The 18,578-nt window shown below is 43.0% G+C and overlaps 1 protein-coding gene across 2 annotated transcripts; it reads left to right on the plus strand.

The window, feature by feature from the left end:
• Positions 1 to 6,008: 6,008 nt before the first annotated feature.
• RNF168 (ring finger protein 168) lies at positions 6,009 to 15,232 on the plus strand. Of its 2 annotated transcripts, none has more exons than XM_075099592.1 (8): positions 6,009 to 6,160; positions 6,855 to 7,016; positions 7,373 to 7,716; positions 8,614 to 8,690; positions 10,357 to 10,533; positions 11,216 to 11,340; positions 11,627 to 11,714; positions 12,382 to 15,232. In XM_075099592.1, exons 3-8 carry the CDS (start codon positions 7,416 to 7,418, stop codon positions 13,456 to 13,458), a joined length of 1,845 nt encoding a protein of 614 aa, XP_074955693.1. In that variant the 5' UTR covers positions 6,009 to 6,160; positions 6,855 to 7,016; positions 7,373 to 7,415; the 3' UTR covers positions 13,459 to 15,232. The 2 variants fall into 2 exon arrangements, with proteins under 2 accessions (XP_074955693.1, XP_074955692.1); XM_075099591.1 differs by lacking the exon at positions 6,855 to 7,016 and adding an exon at positions 6,700 to 6,809 and having other exon boundaries at positions 6,011 to 6,160.
• Positions 15,233 to 18,578: the final 3,346 nt, after the last annotated feature.

The following is an 18,578-nucleotide window of genomic DNA, read 5'->3' on the forward strand; positions in this document are numbered from 1 at the left end:
GCTGTTACCAGACGCATGATATCTATCTCCTTTTTTTCTTTTGGATGGAAAAATTTCCAGCTCCTTTTTTTTGCATACCCAACTCCTGAAAATCCTTAGCCAGTTGTGCTGGCTGTCCATCCTTTATGGAAGAGATGTCAACACTCTTGGTTTAGCTATCCTTCATCCTCAGAGCAGCTCTCTGCAACCAAATACAACTCATTCTCATCCAAATCTGATTTTACCACCATACCTTTTAAACAGGAAAGAAAAAAAAAAAAGGGCAAAAAAGTAATCTGCTTGTACAGCCTTTAACAGTAGGAGACTTTGGCCCAGGACGTGAACTGGGTGGGCATGACAGCAAAATGAAGCCAAACAACAGCAAAAAAAAAAGCAGAATAGTGTAAACCCCTGCCCCCCCCCCCCCCCCCCCCCCGTTCCTGTCACCTTTAAATTAATTCTGTGCAGGAAGGCAGGATCAGTGGGTCAGAGGAAGCAGTCCAGAGGCGTAGTTCCGTATGTGATACGTTCACGAGCATGTGTCCGTGCATCTATGACCTATATTTGGATGTAGGGTCTATAAAAAGCCTCAGTACAAACAACCTCTGGCAGGAGTCGGATCCCCTGTCCCTGTTGTTGCTGCCTGCTTCAGGAGGGAGGATCAAGCCCACTCTGGCTTTTCTTTCTTGTCTTCGTGTTCTCCAGGATGGCTAAAGCCAGCATCTCTCTGCGCTCCCTGAACGAGGTGTTAGACAGGTCGTTGAAGGGTTGTGCTAGTGCTGTGCTAAGGGACAGGGAAGGAGGAGGGGTGCAGAGCTCTGGGGCACGGGAGGGGAGACCAGACTGTCCGTTAGCGCAACAGACCTCTGCTTCCTTGGAAACTTCCATGGGTAACAGAGAGGACGTAAATATATGTTGTGTGTACATGGGAAGGGAGCGGTTCGTGAGCAATCTTGTGTTTCTCCTTTACTTGTTGGGGAGGGAAGGAGGCCAGAGCCGCACGCTGTCTGTTTTGTGAACGTTGTTCTGGCCAGCCTGCAAAGTGCTAGTCCTGGCAGTTTGCTGCAGGGCTTGCACAACTGCCCCATCAGCAAAGGCCTGTCACTGCATGGTGTGCTGCCTGGTGATTATGGGTAACAGGAGATTTGGGGTCGTGCTCTGCTATGGTTGTAAATGGGAGATTTGGGATGAACTGGATTTGGGAAAATGCCTCAGAGTCTGGAGGGTTCAAAGATAGGAAGTAAGTGGTTATTAACAAAGCCAATCCCTGAGAACAGACCTTTCTTGTAAGTTTAAAGACAGAAAATCCCTGTGGCTGAGGAACTGGGATATAGGTGATGCTGATTCACCTTCCATTTTCAAAGCCTGTACTCAGAAGAGGAAAGCTTGACCAACAGGTTCATTGGCTTCATGTAAAATAATCTGGCCCAAGCTGTCCCTGCTGGCAGCAGTGCCTGCATTCAGCTGCAGCGCGACAGCCCAGTCGTTGGTTGACGGTGTCTCTGACCAGCTGCGCAGCCAACAATCATGGGATCAAATGCAAGCCATAAGCATTGCTCTTCAGGAAGAAGAGCTGAAAAAGGGTCTGAAATTCTCCACAGTTAGAGAGAGGTGAGACAGTGTTCCCTCTCAGTGGACTTTCACATGTGACTTATCTTACGCAAATGGTATCAAGCTCCAGCTTACGGGCTTGGTAAGAGACTGCTCCTCCTCATGCCAAGATACTAACGTCATTCAGCAATGGCTTTGTGACTCCTGATTCACACAATGGTAAGCACAAAAATAGATACTAGAGACCTGACCAGAGAGAGAAACAGAAACGTGGGAACCACTCCAGAAAGAAAAAGTGAAAATTAAGTCTGTGGGAAACTGATTGAAGAAGGGTGTGTCTAACTGGTACCATGAAGTGAGTGTACAGGAAGAGCTGCGGAGAAGTGTGGGGCTCTGTGTTGGCCTGGATAATAAAACTGATGTGACAGTTCTAAAGTAATGAAAAACGTATTTCTGTAAATGCTTGAACAGTGGAAATAAGGTTATGAATACAACCATGCTTTCAGAAAAGTGGGAGTGCTAGATTTCAAATCTTCCAAGTCCAGTTCTGTGTGCTAACAAGAAGAGAGGAACTTTAAAAGCTTTCTGGTAAAGACTGGGGATGTGGTTTGTGCATGCACTAGTCAGACATTAGAGGTCACCCACTCAGTGGTAACTTAACTTACATTAAAGGAAAAAGTTTTTGGAGGTTGTGATTGAAATGAAAGCAGAAGGTTTAATCCATTCTTCCTCCTTTCATTCAGAACATGGATCAAGAGACAGCAGCACTGATTCTATCAGAATTTACAAAAAGCTGTAGACGATTAGTTATGGAGATCGGTTGTACCATGGTGGTAACCGAACGGATATTTTTAGAACCAAAATTAACAAATGCTGAAATGTTTGCTTAAAAATACACAAGACTAATTTACAGATAATTTACAGAATATACCCCATATCAAAAAACTGCTGGAAAGATAAAACTAGTAAAATTCTAAAGCACTGGACTAAAGACTGCTGAAAAACAACTCCAGCACTGACAGTAACGTTAATGATGAGATCTTTTATACATTTTACTATTATTTTTAGAGGAGAAAGCTTGCAAGAATGAGCCATTAGGAAGCTTATTTACTCTGATAAAAAGCTGCAACAAGGGAGCAATTCGCGGGCAATTATCTCCCCCAGGACAGGACTCATGATCCACCCGGCAAACCTTGAAGAACATACTCATTTTCTGACAATTCCCCCCTCTGCTCTCAAAGAGTGCTTGCACCGTGTTATTCCTAAAACTTTTACCATCAGGGTTTCTGCACTGCCACATTGTATTATCCTATTTCACTGGTGTTCTTTGCTTGTGCAGCTATAGACATGAAGCGGATCTGAAACTTATTCACAGCAAATATCGACCCACCTCAGCGCAGCTTACACATATGCTCTCTTTGTGTTGACAGACTTGATCCCATTAAGACATATCAAGTCTTCCAGTTCTTCAGAACTATCTGCATTTCTACATCAGGCAAGCTCAATTTTCCAATTAAAGTTCTATTTTAGTCCTAAAATTCTCATGGTGAGCATGCACACATAAATACATTTGAATAGGTGAAACCCCTATGAAAGTCAACGCAGGAATGATGTGCAACGTGATGGATGATCACTAGGTGAAATCCCACATCTAGTAACAACTAGTTTCAATGCCCAGTTTCAAAATCTCTGCTGTGCCTGTGCCCTAGTAGGAGACAGGAGTCTCTGAGAAATAATCTTGTCGAAGCAAGAGAAGCCCTACCAGGTAAGGTCAGGGTGTGAGCAGCTTTCACAAGATCATATAGGAAGTCTCCCAGCCTCAGGAAACAACAGAAAATCGTTAAACACGGATCTGCACAAGCTGCCAGACAAACAATGAATTAAGGTCAGGAAGACTTAGAAAAATATGCCACTGTTGATGCCTTTTTATTTCCTCCTTGTTCAGGTCCACTGCAGACAGTACCCAAAGCAGGAGAAGAGGAAGGCAGGTACAGGGGGAAGCTACTGTTAGCAAAGCACTGGCATTGTCCATCCTCTTAAAACAACAGGCTTTAAAATACCATGGAGTAGGCGTGAAAGAAGGGAAAACTGTTGGGAAATTATTTAATCTGCTGTTTATACAATCTAAAGTTAACCTTTGTTTGTTTGGAGGGGGGTTTTGTGGGTTTTGGCTTGTTGGGTTTTTTTAATGCTATAACTGAAAGCTACTGTGTATTTTGCCCTTATAAAAAAGTTTACCCAAAGAGAAACAAATAGGAACACAACAAAAAAAAAAGGTAAAGGCCTTAATACAGTGTTTAGCACAGGAAGGTCATGACTCAAAATCCAATTCCATAAACATTAGCCTACTATAGTAATATTTGTAACAGAAGCAGCTGAGCAAACTGGGGATGAAGAAAGAGAAGCTAAAGGGGAAAAAAAAGGGTCTTGCCTGTAATAAAATTTAGCAATGGCGTGGTTTTAGTTTCACTGATACAGACTGAAGTTCTGCCAGTAAAATGTGAAGAAAAATCACAAAAGTCTATACAGAATAGCTGATGTTCTGTGAGTAAATCACTCGTCAAGTACATCATACCAAGATATTTGTTCAGTATTTAGGAAGGAACTCTGAATGGTTCATATTTTGAGAGCTTTGAGATCCTCAGGATTCTCAGGAGCACACCTTGATGTAAATCAGCTGAGGCAAACTTAAAGAAAATTGTCTTTATGCAAACCACCCCCCAAAGGACAGAAGCCCAGCATACCCTACTTCTCCAGTACAGAGCAGCAAATGGGTAAAAAGCACAAGTATTTCCATTCCCTCATACTTTGTTCCTTAAACATAGTAAGTTCTTTTAAACCCAGCAGTTTTCTTAAGCAAAAGTGGAATGTAGTAGCTCAAACTCAAAACCTTGTCTTTAGGGTTATAATTTAAGAGTACAAAGATGCACCTTTTCTTTTGTTTGTTTGTTTGTTTTTTAAATAAGGAAAACCACAACATACTAAGTAATGAAAAAGCAGCTAATAATACCAGCCGCAAAGCAGTTTTCTTATTGCTGTTTCACTACAGTCTTCTTATCACACAGCTGTTCTGTGGAAGGAGAGTCCTGTAAGAGGGAAAACCAGAGCATGATGAGCTGATGGGAGAAGAGAAACATTGTGGGTGGCTTGTTTGTTAGTTACATTGTTTTTCATCTGAGGAAGAATAACAAGTTCTGCTCAATGTCAGATGGAAATGGTTCAGAAGATCATGATACCAACAGTAAAAGTACAAATCACCTCAAAATATATCAGAGAAAAAAAAACTGTGCCACTAACATTGATACAAATGGTTGGGACCTGCAGATGCATCTAAATCCAAGTCTTGCACCTGTGTTTAAAAGCTAAACGACTTCTGCAGCAGCAGAGGGCCAAAAAGACCTGGTCTGTGTCAAAAACAACTTAATTTCTAGTGGTATGTGTTCTCATACAGCTTTGGAGGAGCCTCAGAATGGGGTCTGGAGCTGTGCAAAGTGCAGCGTAAGCGTCACCCACTGTCACGGCAGAAAGCACCACTATTTATGCCCAAGTCCTTACGAAATGCCCTTGTTTTCCATCCCTCAGAGTAGAAACCAAGCTGCAGACCTTGGAGGCTCAGTTCATGGACCTGGACTCAAGCTTGCAGAAACTGGCGCAGAAGTTTGAGCTGCAGGCCGAGGCGCTGGAGGAGATGAGCCAGGACCCCCCATGGATGTGGGCACCAGAGGAGGGGTGAGCACAAGGGAGGGATGGGTCAGGCCTCATCCTGCGCACAAGGTGACACTGGTGTGACTGCAGGTACACTCCCAACACAGGGCCATGCAACTATACCGACACATTTACCTTTTCCAGGATTGCTATTTACTGCAGAAATGGGCAATGTGAGGAAAAAGTACAATTCTTTTGATAGTTGTTTGTTTAAAAAACCAAACCAACCAGTCTGTGAGCTATTTATGTGGTTTATAACAGTCATGTTGCTTCCAGTATAGCAGGGACCTCAAGTCTGTTGGCATAATTCTGGCCTGCAGTAAGCAAAGGAAAAAAAAAACCACCCCACTCATTAACACTACGATTACTTTCTCAGATGAAAATAAGGCCAGAAGATTCACGTTTTCAGCACCCAGGCCGGGCTTTGTTAATGCACATATCAGGCTTTCCATTTTTCACCTAAGAGCTTCTGGAACAGCTCTTGCTTTCCACACACGGGGAGAAACAAGCTCTAATCAGGCCGCCCTTCGGCAAGATCTATTTATGGCTGAAGCACTTGTTCAGGCGACAAAACTGCAGGACGGCGGGGATGTCCCCGGGGCCCGCCGCAGGCTCCAGGGGCTGGCTGAGGCGGATGAGTGCTGGGGGACCCCGACCCGGGCTCCACGGCTCCTCCCTGAAGGTCTGTGTCTCCCAGCAGGCTCTGCTCGCAGGAGAAGGCGGAGGAGGAGGAGGAGGAGCGGAAGGCCGGCCGGCGGGAGAGGCCCGTCAGCGCGGGGCGGGGCGGAGTGGAGCGGCCGGCGGGCGGGCGCCACTACGGCGGCGGCCATTACGGGAGGCTGCGGCCCTGCCTGCCGCCGGGGCCTGCCTGCCGCCGGGTCTGAGGAGGGCCGCTGCCGCCGCCCCAACGCGGAGCTCCAGCTTGGTGGGTGCTGACTCCTGGCTTTGGCCGACCGGGGGTATGGGGGGCACGGCCGTGAGGGTGGAGCGGCGCCCCTGTGTGCTGGGCCCCGGTGGGGTGTGTGGGGGCTGCCTGCCCTCTCCTTCCCTCCCCACGGTGGCCGCGGGCTCACTAAGCGTTGTTGTTTCTGCCTGTATACAAACCGAGGTTAGTCCAGAACAGGTACAAGTAGATTACGAGGTCTTTTTAACAAATCACCTGTGAAACCGGGTGTTTTATTATATCTAGCACACTTCTTTTTTTAAAAAATTAAAGGCTTAAAATTAAATGTTTTATCAGCAAAGGGAGAGCAGAAACAATAAAACCCAACTTAAAGTATATTTGTCTCCATGTCATGTTCCTGTGTGATTGAAACTGCAGTATTCCTCTCAGAAGGACCTCCTGTCTCTTGTGAAGCTGGCTGTTTTAAAGAAGCTTTTAAGAACTTTCTTCAGTTCCTGTAACTTAAAAAACTGTGGTTTTATGCTTTTTGCTGTATGTGTCTTTTATTTTCTGTTCCACAGTATTTCTGGGCCAAGTGGAAAAATGCTGTGAGGAAGGTTGATAATAGAAAGGCTGATGATCCCCCACCATTTTAAGCTGTACAAGAAGATCTGAAGTGTTGAATGCATTGGTTAGTTCTTTGCTTATGTTAACAAAAATTATTTTTACATTTTAGTCCCAGCTTAAGCAAATGAATGAATGAGGAAGAACCTCCCTCTCCTCTGATGCATAGGGATGTTGTATTTCACCTTGAGAACATGCTGGAACTGAGTCTGTACCAGAAGCAGCTTTTGAAGGATGTGTACATACTGAAAAATTGACTGAATGGAAGGTTCAGGTAACTGTGATAACACATCCATCAAACGTAGCTTCTTGCTAATAGAGAGTAAATGCTGGAAGAGCTCTCACCTTCTTTTCCCCCCCTCTCCTTACTACCTCCTACCTATGCCCGAAGCACCTGTTAGAACTCACAGGAAACTGCAGTAGGGAAACCTGCCACAGTTTCTCCGTGACTTCTGGAAAGACCTGTGTCTTCCTCTGAAGGTCGGGAATCTGTCAGATCATGAGCAAAAGTAACCACTTAAGCAGACTTCTTATATCTGGTAATGCTTTCATAAAGTAGCTGTAAAACCGAGCATTTTCTCTTTTATATTCATTACAAGAAGTAAAACACACATTTCTTTTTGCTCTCAGGTGCTGATGTTGTACTAGTCTTGCTCCTCTGCTTTGAGCCAGCATGTCGAAGAAATCAGAGACTCAGCTTTCCTTGTCTGACTGCCTCTGCCAAATTTGCATGGAGATCTTTATAGAGCCTGTGACGCTGCCATGCAACCATACCCTCTGTAATTCTTGTTTCCAGCTGACCGTTGAAAAGGCCAGTCTTTGTTGCCCTTTTTGTCGGCGTCGAGTCTCTTCTTGGGCACGATATAATGCCCGCAGAAATACTCTTGTCAACTGGGAGCTCTGGGAAAAGATTCAGAAGAACTACCCGAAGGAGTGTGAGCGGAGGATTAATGGACAGGATTTGGAAGAGGAAAGTAAGTAAAATGTCACTTGTCCGGGGATGTCTCTGCTTTACCAAAGTAATTACTGTTGGTGGACTTTAGATGTTGTGAAATAAGAAACTGTGCCTAGACAGGCTGTGTTACTGCTAGAAGAGGCATTGTCGGAGCTCTCCTGCGAAAGGAGCTCGGAAGGCAAACGGCCACATGTGCCTTTTTCGTTTGTAGTACAGAGGGTAAGTTAGATTGTCTGATCATTTCAGTAGATATTTGTTCATGCATTTTGTGCAAAGAGTTGGTGTACAGCCTCCTATCCTTGCAAAGGCAGTAATTCATTACTGGTACAACTTCAGCTGAGAAATCTGTAAGTGGAGTGTTCGCATGTGCGTGTGTTTATCACTGTCAAGTAAGTGAGCGGTTAAAAGTTTTTCAACTCTTAGATGCTGTTAATTAGTTTGGTTAGAAATTCCAGGGCTTCAGTCTGTGCAGGAGTTTCTGAGCCTAAAATGGTGGTGTCAGAGAAAAGGAAGTGAAATCTGATTAACTCTTTTTTAAGAAAGATTTTGGGTTTTCTTATGGTGTAAGCTCTGTTGGGGGAGGCTAATTGGTAGGTTGGCTCTAAGACATGTTGTTCCACTTCTAGTATTATAAAGTCTTTTTTAATCACAAAAAGCAAAAGATGTCAGCATACTTACTTGCTCTATATACTGCGCCTGGAAAACATTGACTGTTCTTGCCACCCTGTAACACAGTGCGGCTTTTTAATTTTGTTCCTTTGTAACACCAAGTGCTTTTTTTTTTTGACAGCACTTGATTTAAGTCAAATCATTCCTGTGACAGTGTATGGAAGCGATCTTTTGTTAAAATCTTTCATTGTGGATTGTCATGATCTTGCTTTGTTGCGCTCTCCTTTTTTTCCTTCCTCTTATTTAGTCTGTGTCCCTCATCCGCCACACCAGCTGAGCAAGCCTGGGGAACTGAGGCAGGAATATGAAGCAGAGATTAGCAAGGTAAGTCTAGAAAGAGTTAAAAGCATAAATTCTTTGTATCTGGTTATTTTAATTGTTCACACAAACAGCTGTAATGTTATTTAATTAAAAAGAGACATACTTAAAAAGGCATTGCTGCTGAAAGAACACACTGGTCATTCCTGAAGCATGAATTAAATTTTTATCTTTTATGGAAGAGGAGACACTTCCTTGTGTTCGACATGAGGTGACATCTCTGAAATTTTCTTGTGCTAGTTTATCTATATGTCCTACCTCACCCTCTCAACTGGTCCAGTAACATAAGCTGTCCTGTTGCCCATGCAAGTAGGTGTGCTGCACAGGCTAGGAAACACGTAGGGGTGCAGATGCGGCAGAACACCTGGGCAGGTCTCTTAGTTGATACCTCATATTTCCCAAAACTCTGCAGAAGAGTTCTTTCAGGGTTAGAGCGTCACCCTTTCACTCTCTGCATGCCTGCCCAGGCACACTAAAATGGCTTTCCTAGGTCCTCAGATGCACGTAAAGTATTTTGGACCAGCAAATGTAAAAATCTGGAGTTTTGGCTTTGGTCTTGTACTTGCCTTCTTGATTTCCCTCTGTAAGTAACATACCACAATTAGATGAACTTGGGTAATGAATGTACAGCATTTTGTTTCCTATTTGCTCACTCCCTGTGTTACCTGTGTTTCTTTGAAAATCAAAGTATTTTTAAGAAATTTTAATGTTTGTTTGAGGATCTGAAGGATCCTTCTTCCTCCAATTCAGACGCAGTAGTAAGAATTATAATTGGAAGTAGTGTCAGAATGCTCCTTTCCCTGACAGCCCTATTGCTGGTTGTTTCAAGAGCTGGGGGAGTATGTGAAACAGAGGAGTGTAGGATTCTCTTTAATGGTGGTTATGGGATAAGATTGGCTGGCAGCAATAGTACTGATGGTTAATGGAGATGGTGCCGGTGAAATACGTAGTGATGTCTGGTGCCAATTAGAAGTCATCGATACATGAGTAGAAACAAACTCAGACTTAGCATAGCTTGTGTGGTATTACAGCTTGGCACTCTAGCAAATTTCCAAATTCCATTACCCAGTTCCATTACCCAGAGCTTGTTCGTTCCTGAAGTACTTTGCTGTCCTTGTGGAGCCACGGATAAGTGGTTTACCCAGAGTGGATGTCTGCCATAAAGAAGGCAGATTTAAAGTCCTTGGCCTGCTGCTTTGGGTGTTTTATGTTTCAAGAGAGTGGAGGGACTCAGAAAGCAGATGTGCTGTCTTTCAGGCGTCTTGTGCTGATATTATTGCAATGATATAATCAGGTTGAGCAAACGCTGTGATCTACCTGACCTTATAAAGAATCTTAATTCAGATTCTTCTGTGGTCCATGTATTTGGAGATCTTAGTTTTTGTTACTGACATTTTCAAAGGTGAGTAAATTAATTTTAACCTTGTATGCTAGCACAGTTAATGGCACAGTCTCACAGAAATTAAAAGGTAGGTTATCAAACAGAAGACTATACACAGAAACAGTTTGATTCTTACATCTTTGGAGAGTTGTGTAGTTAAATGCTGGCTTTGAAGTTTTCATGGTGTCTTTGTGAATAGTCGATCATTCACATTTAAGAAGCATCAGCTGGGAGGTTCTGGTGTAAAATGTAATCCTGTAGTAGTAACCTTTAAAAAAACCTCTTTTTTAGGTAGAGGCAGAAAGGCGAGCACATGAGCAAGAGGAAAACAAGGCAAGTGAGGAATACATTCAACGGCTTCTAGCAGAAGAGGAGGAGGAACACAGATTGGCAGAAGAGAGACGGAGGGAGATGGAGGAACAGCTGAAGCAAGATGAAGAGTTGGCCTGGCAGCTGAGTAACAGTCTGGTGAGTTAGGATCAAGGGAGACGGTAGAAAACGTTGATATAGTGCAAGCACCTTAGTCTTTTCGGAGCAGAAGTTAAAATTTTTAATAATTTAAATTTATTTTAATGGTAGTTGAAAAACTGTTTTCAGCCCCCAGTACTTTAGGTCCTTGAATGACGATTAACTTCTGAAAAACCAGTGGGAGGGTGAAATACCCTAAACATTTCTACCTGTGTAATATGCACCTGAAATGTGTGCTGGATGTTTTCATTGTTGAAACATTAAAACATTGGTTTTCTTCTGAATACTTCTTTTTTTTCCCCATGATTTTAAAAATACTTCTTTGGAAGAAATTGATGTCTGTGACCTGTACGGAAGGAAAGGAATGTATGATGAAAGTTTACCTTATGTTTTTGGTTTTGTTTGTTTTTGGGGTTTGGTTGTTTGTTTTTTGCTACCTGATAATAGGCCTAATGATGAAACCTGTGTGCTTATTTGAGCAAAACCTCTTGTCCCTTAATGGCAGGTACGGGAAAGTGTACAGAACGCGCAATGTTTCTTATTCGATAAATACCCATCTCTTACAGTTCTAGAATTCTTTGGACAAAAGTAACTAATTCTGCAGCAGAAAAAAAGTAGCGCTCTGGGTTTTCTCCAGTTTGTGTTTTGTTTTATATAATGCTGTTTTTACTTGTCATCTAAGAACAATGATTCCAAAGGACATGTGTTCAGCAGCCCTTCACCAGCAGGCAGCCTCTCATCTGAAACATCCCCAGCTACTTTGTGCAAAATGAAGTTCAAAGCAAGCAACTTCGGAGACATTCAGAAGTAAGTAATTCAGGTTTTTCTTCTTTAATTATTGGTCTGTTTCTTGGTATAGTGTCTCTCTGCTCTGTTCGCTTCCTTGGAATCCTGTAGTCCAACTTCCGTGGATAATCTGGAGCAAAGATAAACTGTTGAATGTTAAAACATCTCCTCTTAGGATAATATGCACTTCTCTTGTTTTTCTTTGTCAGAATGAACCTGAAGATCTTGACTAATGCAAAGGACAGACAATTCAGGGGAAGAAAAAAATTTTTTAAAATATACTTTCCCCCCCCCCCCCCCTTTTAAGGTATCTGTCTCCAAAGCTTCATCACACATTGGGATCAGCAACCTTCTCTAGAACAACAGAAGGAGGCAGGAGTGACTCCGGCCCTGCAGTAAGTAGAATAATTTTGTTATAAACCTCTGTAATTACAGGTTATTTTCCCCTTGCCTGTAGGACTGTCAATCCTATATTCCTGTTGCATATCGGTGCTGGGCAATTTATCTTGCCCTTTTTGAACTACCTTCAGTATTCATGATTCCCCAAAGTGGAAAGGGAAGAAACCATGCTTGGCAGTCCACAAATGCACACCTATGGCTTACTTCGATAGTTACCTTACGTAGCCTTACAAGTACCTTACCTAGATGTCTTCAGCAAGCTCTGGGTTGCAACCAATGCTGTATAAAACTAAAACGATGGTTCTGGAGCTCACTGGAGGAGGTTGCACTCCGACTGCCCTTACATACATCTGTCTGTCCCACCTTTCCTGTGAGGCTGTTAAAGAAGATGAGCAGGCTAATACCTCAAACAGTTGATTTGAGTCGTTGATAAGAGGAGAATGCTGCAGTTGTGTTTTCAGTCCTTTAGCTAGGCTTCTCTAAGTTTTAAAAAATATTTTAATTATTATTAAACAATTATGTATTTTTTAAAGAGAAGAATTGAAATTAATATACCAGAGTAGTTATGAGCAGTGCATCTATGACAAGGGAGACTTGCATTTTATTAATACCCATTGGTTTTTGATAAATTTACTTTATTGGTGGTTTCTCCCTTTTCTTCAGGAGTCCAACAGCAATGAAGGCAGCAGTTCTGTATGGCAAGATGAGCAAGAGGAAATGCCAACACTGTCTCCACAACTGACCGTGGATCAGGGTGCGATTAAAGATTCCAGTGCTAAAGATTCATTTTTGGAATCATGCATGAACTACTTCAGTGCCTCAGCTTCAGGGGAAACAGCTGTTGCCAAGCAGGAAAAAACACCAGGACCAAAGTGTCTAGGAGACAAAGTTCCAGATGCGCTTTGTGAAATTGCAAAAGAGGAAGTGTCTAGAACAGTTCTTTGTAGCTCCCAAGGAGGAGTTGATGGAATCGAGTCAGACAGTGTCAGTTTAATACATGTAGAAAGCATAAACCTTGAAAACTCTGCTGAAACTTGTACCTGTATTCAGTCAGCAACAAATTCTGTGATGTCTGACAGCAAAAGCGTAATACATGATCTCACGGAGGCAGCTGGACACTCAGGTGAAGAGAAACCAGAGAGACTGCAGAACACTAAGGAGACTCCAAAAAGAAAGTTGCTGGAGCCACCAGCTGAAGCAGTGATTGACTTTTGCATGCTTGATAAGAAGAGAAGAACTTTTTCGGAAAGTTTAGAGGACCAAGGGGAGCAGTTAAATGATTTTAACTTGCAATTGCAGAAAGCCGTTGAGCAGGATTTCTATGAAAGGCGTATGCAAGAGGAGCAGGACAGGCTTCTGGCTCTGCAGCTGCAAAAGCAGATCAACAAGGAGGAAAGGACACTTAATCGACAAAAGGGCTCTCCAGATGAGTATCTTCTTCGTGCCAAGCCACCTCAGTCTGTGAAAGACTCTTCTGCTAGAAAGGGAAGTTCTAAGATGGCAAAAGACTCAAAGGTGCCAAAAAAACAGGCTGAAACAAATCACCGCAAGAGTCGGAAAGGTTCTTGCAATGAAAATTGGCAGTCCCCTACCAGAGTCCGAATGAAATCGCCCAGCATCAAGGGAGGAAAAGTGTTGAATTGCGTGGTTAATACCAGTGACACAAATGATGTTTATTCACTATCTAAAAATAAGCAAAAGACGATCCTTCAGATGTTTAAAAGCTCTGTCATGGAGTAGATTAACAGAACTACAGACACATGGTGGAATGAGAATTAAAACCATGGTAATGCTTTGTCCTGTGTTAAGCAAAGCTTCCTGTAACAACTTTAAAACTGTTTGGGTTTGAGGGGGATTGCTTTGAGTCGCAAAGTTGTGTATTGTTAGAAGTTTTAATAATGGATGCCCCCAGACTTCAAAAAATGTTACTGATCTTTTCTTGACTACAGCTTATTTTCTACCGCTTGAATTTACATAATCTTGAATGTGAATACTGCTAGTGTTTAAAGCCAAAAACAACTGATGGCCTTATCTTAGAATGAGAATTCAGGGCCCTTTTTGGAAAGGATGCACATTCCACAGAGGAAACAAGTGAAAAAATGGGTCTGTATTTCCAGTTGTCTGCCAGCTGCAACGTTGATGCTTTACTTGACACAACCAGTGCTCTGTTAGCCTAAAGTCCAGTAAAGTGCTTCAGTTTATTTGTTGAATTGCTTTGTTTGCATGACAGTTAACAACAGTATAACCAGACAGCCAGTCTTGCAGACACACTCTTTCCCTCTCATATACTGACTCCTTTCTTAGACACAGAGGGAAAAAACAGGTCATTCTCCCACTGCCAGAGCCAAGGATCTTTCACAGATGCCAATAGTATAAGTGGTGGTGGGCTTGTATATGCTTCTGTTCAGAGGTCACTTCTGCGATCTGACTCTCACTGTTAGGAAAAAGATACTTCTGTTGTCTTACTGCTAGCGTTCTGCAGCTTTTCTTGTATGATAGTATTACCTGTATTTAGTGCTATTTAATTTTCATACTCAAACTGGTTTGAGTCTGATCAAAACCACGTAATATTAGAAAAATAGTTCAGAAGACAGTTATGTTGCAGAAAGTTAAACCAAAAAGGGGGAAAAGCGACTGAAAACTGGCGTTGTCAGTAATGACATAACCATAATTATTCACATAACAGCCATGCCTGGCGGTAACCATTCCCGCTCCCATTTTTAGAGAGACTAACAAATATTGTCTTCCAGTGGGTTTAAAACTAGCATGGTTCAAAAGAATTACAATTTAGGTATATGGGAAGGCTGAGGCCTGTAGAAAGTTGAGGCTGGTGAAGAGTTGATTAGTTGCTAGCTGGTTTCATAATAGCAATAGATAAAGCAATCTTTTGGCTTTTCTCTTCTTGTAACGAGATACTTTTCTGCTGTACATGTTTGAAAGGGAACAAAGCAGCAATCTGTTGCTGAAGTGTGTGTGCTAATCACCAAAGCTTGCAAATTATTTAAATGAGTACTTTTGAACCTCACTGATGATTTATAGTCTTTAACTTGGTTCTGAGAAATTTATAACAAAATACTTCAAAGTGGTATCTTCTGATGTTTGAAGTTAAAAAAAATCAGTTTAAATTTTATTGAAAACATGAACAGCACACCAAGCCAGAAATGTGAATTGTTTTTTTTGCTTTACCTGCGTGTTTCTATTAAGGTGGGCTTCTCATAAATAAATGATCTATTCTAAGACTTTTTGAGAAAGTTACAACAGGTGACCAGTTGCAAATCATTCCGTTCCTCTTGCTGCTCACCCATTTTGCTGGAAGCCTTCCTTCAATATAGATCTGTTTCTGTTTAATCCTTACCGTTGTTTGGGTTATTTTCTGTCTTACCCAGGCAGTTTAGTATAATCCTTCATTAATTAATTAATTAAGGCAGAGGTATTGACTGTTTTCATGCTCATGACACTTGGCCATTCCAGTCATGATAAGCATGTAGGAAATAAACTCTCCGTTTTCAAAACAGATGAGAGAAAGAGTGGTTTTTTTGTTGGTGTTTTTTTTGTTTTTAAGTCTATTTAGCATCATTTTACAATGGATTTATTAAGTCTGATGTTTATTTTTAACTTGCTTGAAAGATGGGTCTTGCTTTGGCATGGAGCTCCTCCTTCCAAAATCGTGTAGAGATACTTGGTGAAGTGTCACATTTGATAGATGCTTGGTGAAAAAGGAAGGGAAGCATGTGTGGTATATATCCAGATAAACACTAAGGAGCTACAAAAATGAAGCCATAAATTAAATATATATCCCCCAACAGCCTTAACCTTCATTAATCTACTGCTGTCATTGTTTTGGGGCTAGCTCCATCCCTGTAGCAGGCTGACACTAAGTAACATCCACTTAGTCATAAGATAAGAGGCATTTTGTTTAAAAAAACACAGTATGAGAACTCTGATTAAGCAGGATCATGCAGCCTAGCTGAGTATACCTCAGCAACATAGAATGAGCTGCTGTAACAGGTCACTGCTAATGACAGGGTTCCTATGCTTATGCCAGCTTTGGCACTTAGGGACTCTCCATGATCTAATTCCAGATGTTAAAATGGTAGGGGAAACACAGAGTGGGCACAGGTCAAGGGAGAAGGAGAATTTCCCTTCCGGGCAGCAATGCACCATGTGCAACTAGCTCAGCTGCACACAAAGCTATGTCCCAGTATATGAGATTGCTGCATTTGATACCAGTTTCATTCCCTTTTCCTCCACAAGCTGTTTTGTGGATTCTTTCTTTTTCCCATTTAATGTGTTGGTTATATGGAAGAGAGACATAAGGTTTATGAAATGCACTCGACTAATCCCAGTTAGAGGTTCAAAAAGGTGAGGGGAGTTTTTTGCATCTTACTTCAGTCTCACACGGACTTAGTTCCTTGCCATCAATAGTAAATCCTGCTGCTGTGATTCCACTGAAAATAAATACAAAAATTACAGATATTAGCCATTTCAAAGGTCTAAATAGTACAGAAGAGTATTTTGGAGTGTGTCTGTATATATGGGAGGGTTTAAAGTATTTGGGGTTATTTGCGTTTTTCCAACTTACTGGGTCTTGTTCTTAGTGTAAGAATGACCTTTCACATATGAATCTTTTTTTTAAACAATGGAAAAAAGGCAAGAGCAAAAAGTCAATCATTAGCTACAACCAAACTTTACAACCTATACCAGAAGACCATTCCAGCAGCTTCATCCAAGCTGGGGTGCTGCAAGCCCTCAGGTCCCAAAGGTGATCACATTCCTTACTGCGTGTGTGGCATAATGTTCCTTCCTTACCAGGCACCTCTTCAGCCCGTCCCTTCATATTTTTCTTGTTGGAGGGTGGAATTTGGCCACTGCTGAGTGCATTTTGGTTGCACCAGCGTGCTGTTCCCATTACTGCAATCCGGGTACTTTGAAGCAGGTAAAATCAGCTTTGACTGGTTTAATGGTGTTCGTGAAGCAAGAGCCTGTACTTAGGCTGTTTGAGCTGGTGTAACAGTTCACTGCTGCTCAAAAGGGTGAGCTTGCCTTCTGCCCTCAGCTAGCTTTAGTGGATTATTTGTCCCCTTTGTGAACAAGTTCAGCTCATCCAACTGCCAGGAAAGAAAACAAGTACCAAAAAAACCAAATACTTTGACAGGCTTGGTTGCTCCCCTGAGAGCTAAAGCTGGTGTGGGGATGGGAGGTAGGGAGAGAAGCAAGAGAGGGAACAAATCCACCTGTTTTCATGGCAGCAAGTTTTTAAATTGTCTTAGACTTCTAAGGAATCCTCTCCTTTATGTGGTACTTGCTTTGGTTGACGCTTGTTAATGAGTCAACCAAACGGAGCTCAAAGGCACTCCAGCCTCCTCCAGCCACACGCAATGCTATGTTGTAAAACAACTGAAAGTAGTAAAATGTTCCTTTTCTATGTCGCAATTTCTACAGGCAGCATAGGGATCGAAAACACCCGGCGTGCTTGTTGTTGAGGCCGTTTCTCTTCTGACTTCAAAGAACTGATCACAAAATTATCCCGATGGCAAGGGCTGCCCTGTAATGAGCTCCCTTGACAGGAGCAGCTACTCCATTTCTTGTCCACCTTGGGTCCTACCTCCTCCCTTGCAGCACCTGTGCCCCTGTACAGGCTTCCACATGAGGGCAAAGGCCTGCCACACCTCCTGCTTTCACGGAGGCATCTGTGATCAGGTAAATCTGTGCAGAAGCCCTGGCCTCATGTTGCAAGCATTTTGGTATCACTGCTAAGGCCCCTCCCTGCTCCTTGAGTCCCATGATGATATCTAGACTAATTAGAGAGCTGGGCAATCACCAACTGCATGAAGTTTAACAAGGGCAAGTGCCAGATTTTACATCCAGAGCACGGCAACCCTGTATGTACGTACAGACTGGGGAATGAGAGGCTGGAGAGCAGCTCCGCAGAGCGGGACCTGGGGGTGCTGGTTGTTGGCAAGTTGCACATAGAATCACAGAATCACAGGTTGGAAGGGACCTCAGGGATCATCTAGTCCAATCTTTCTGGGAAGAGCACAGTCTAGACAAGGTGGCCCAGCACCCTGTCCAGATGACTCGTAAAGTTGTCCAACGTGGCTGAGCCAACCACTTCCCTGGGGAGATTATTCCAATGGTTGACTGAACTCACTGTGAAAAATTTTCCTCTGGTGTCCAATCGGAATCTCCCCAAGAGCAACTTGTGCCCATTCCCCCTTGTCCTCTCCATGAGACTCTGTGTAAAAAGGGAGTCTCCATCTTCTTTGTAGCTGCCCCTTAAATACTGGTACATGGTGATGAGATCCCCTCTGAGCCTCCTTTTCTCAAGGCTGAACAAACCCAGTTCTCCCAGCCTATCCTCATATGGCAGCTTCCCAGTCCTTTGATCATCTTGGTGGCCCTTCTCTGGACCCCTTCCAGCCTGTCCACATCATTTTTGTATAGCGGGGACCAGAACTGTACACAGTACTCCAGGTGTGGCCTGACAAGCGCTGAGTAGGGTGGGATGATGACTTCTTTCTCTCTGCTGGTGATGCCCTTTTTGATGCAACCCAGCATCCTGTTGGCCTCCTTGGCTGCAGCAGCACACTGTTCGCTCATGCTGAGCTTTCTGTCCACCAGGACCCCCAGGTCCCTTTCCACAGAGCTGCTCTCCAGCCAGGTGGATCCCAGAATGTGCTGCACTCCGGGATTATGTTTTCCCAGGTGCATGACCTTACACTTCTCCTTGTTGAAATTCATAAGGTTCTTGCTGGCCCACTCTTCCAGCCTATCCAGATCTTCCTGCAAAGCAGCTCTCCCTTCTGGAGTGTCTACTTCCCCACTCAACCTGGTGTCATCAGCAAACTTCATCAGGCTAC

The sequence above is a fragment of the Phalacrocorax aristotelis genome, chromosome 7 (genome assembly GCF_949628215.1).
Source record: "Phalacrocorax aristotelis chromosome 7, bGulAri2.1, whole genome shotgun sequence".
Lineage (NCBI taxonomy): Eukaryota > Metazoa > Chordata > Aves > Suliformes > Phalacrocoracidae > Phalacrocorax > Phalacrocorax aristotelis.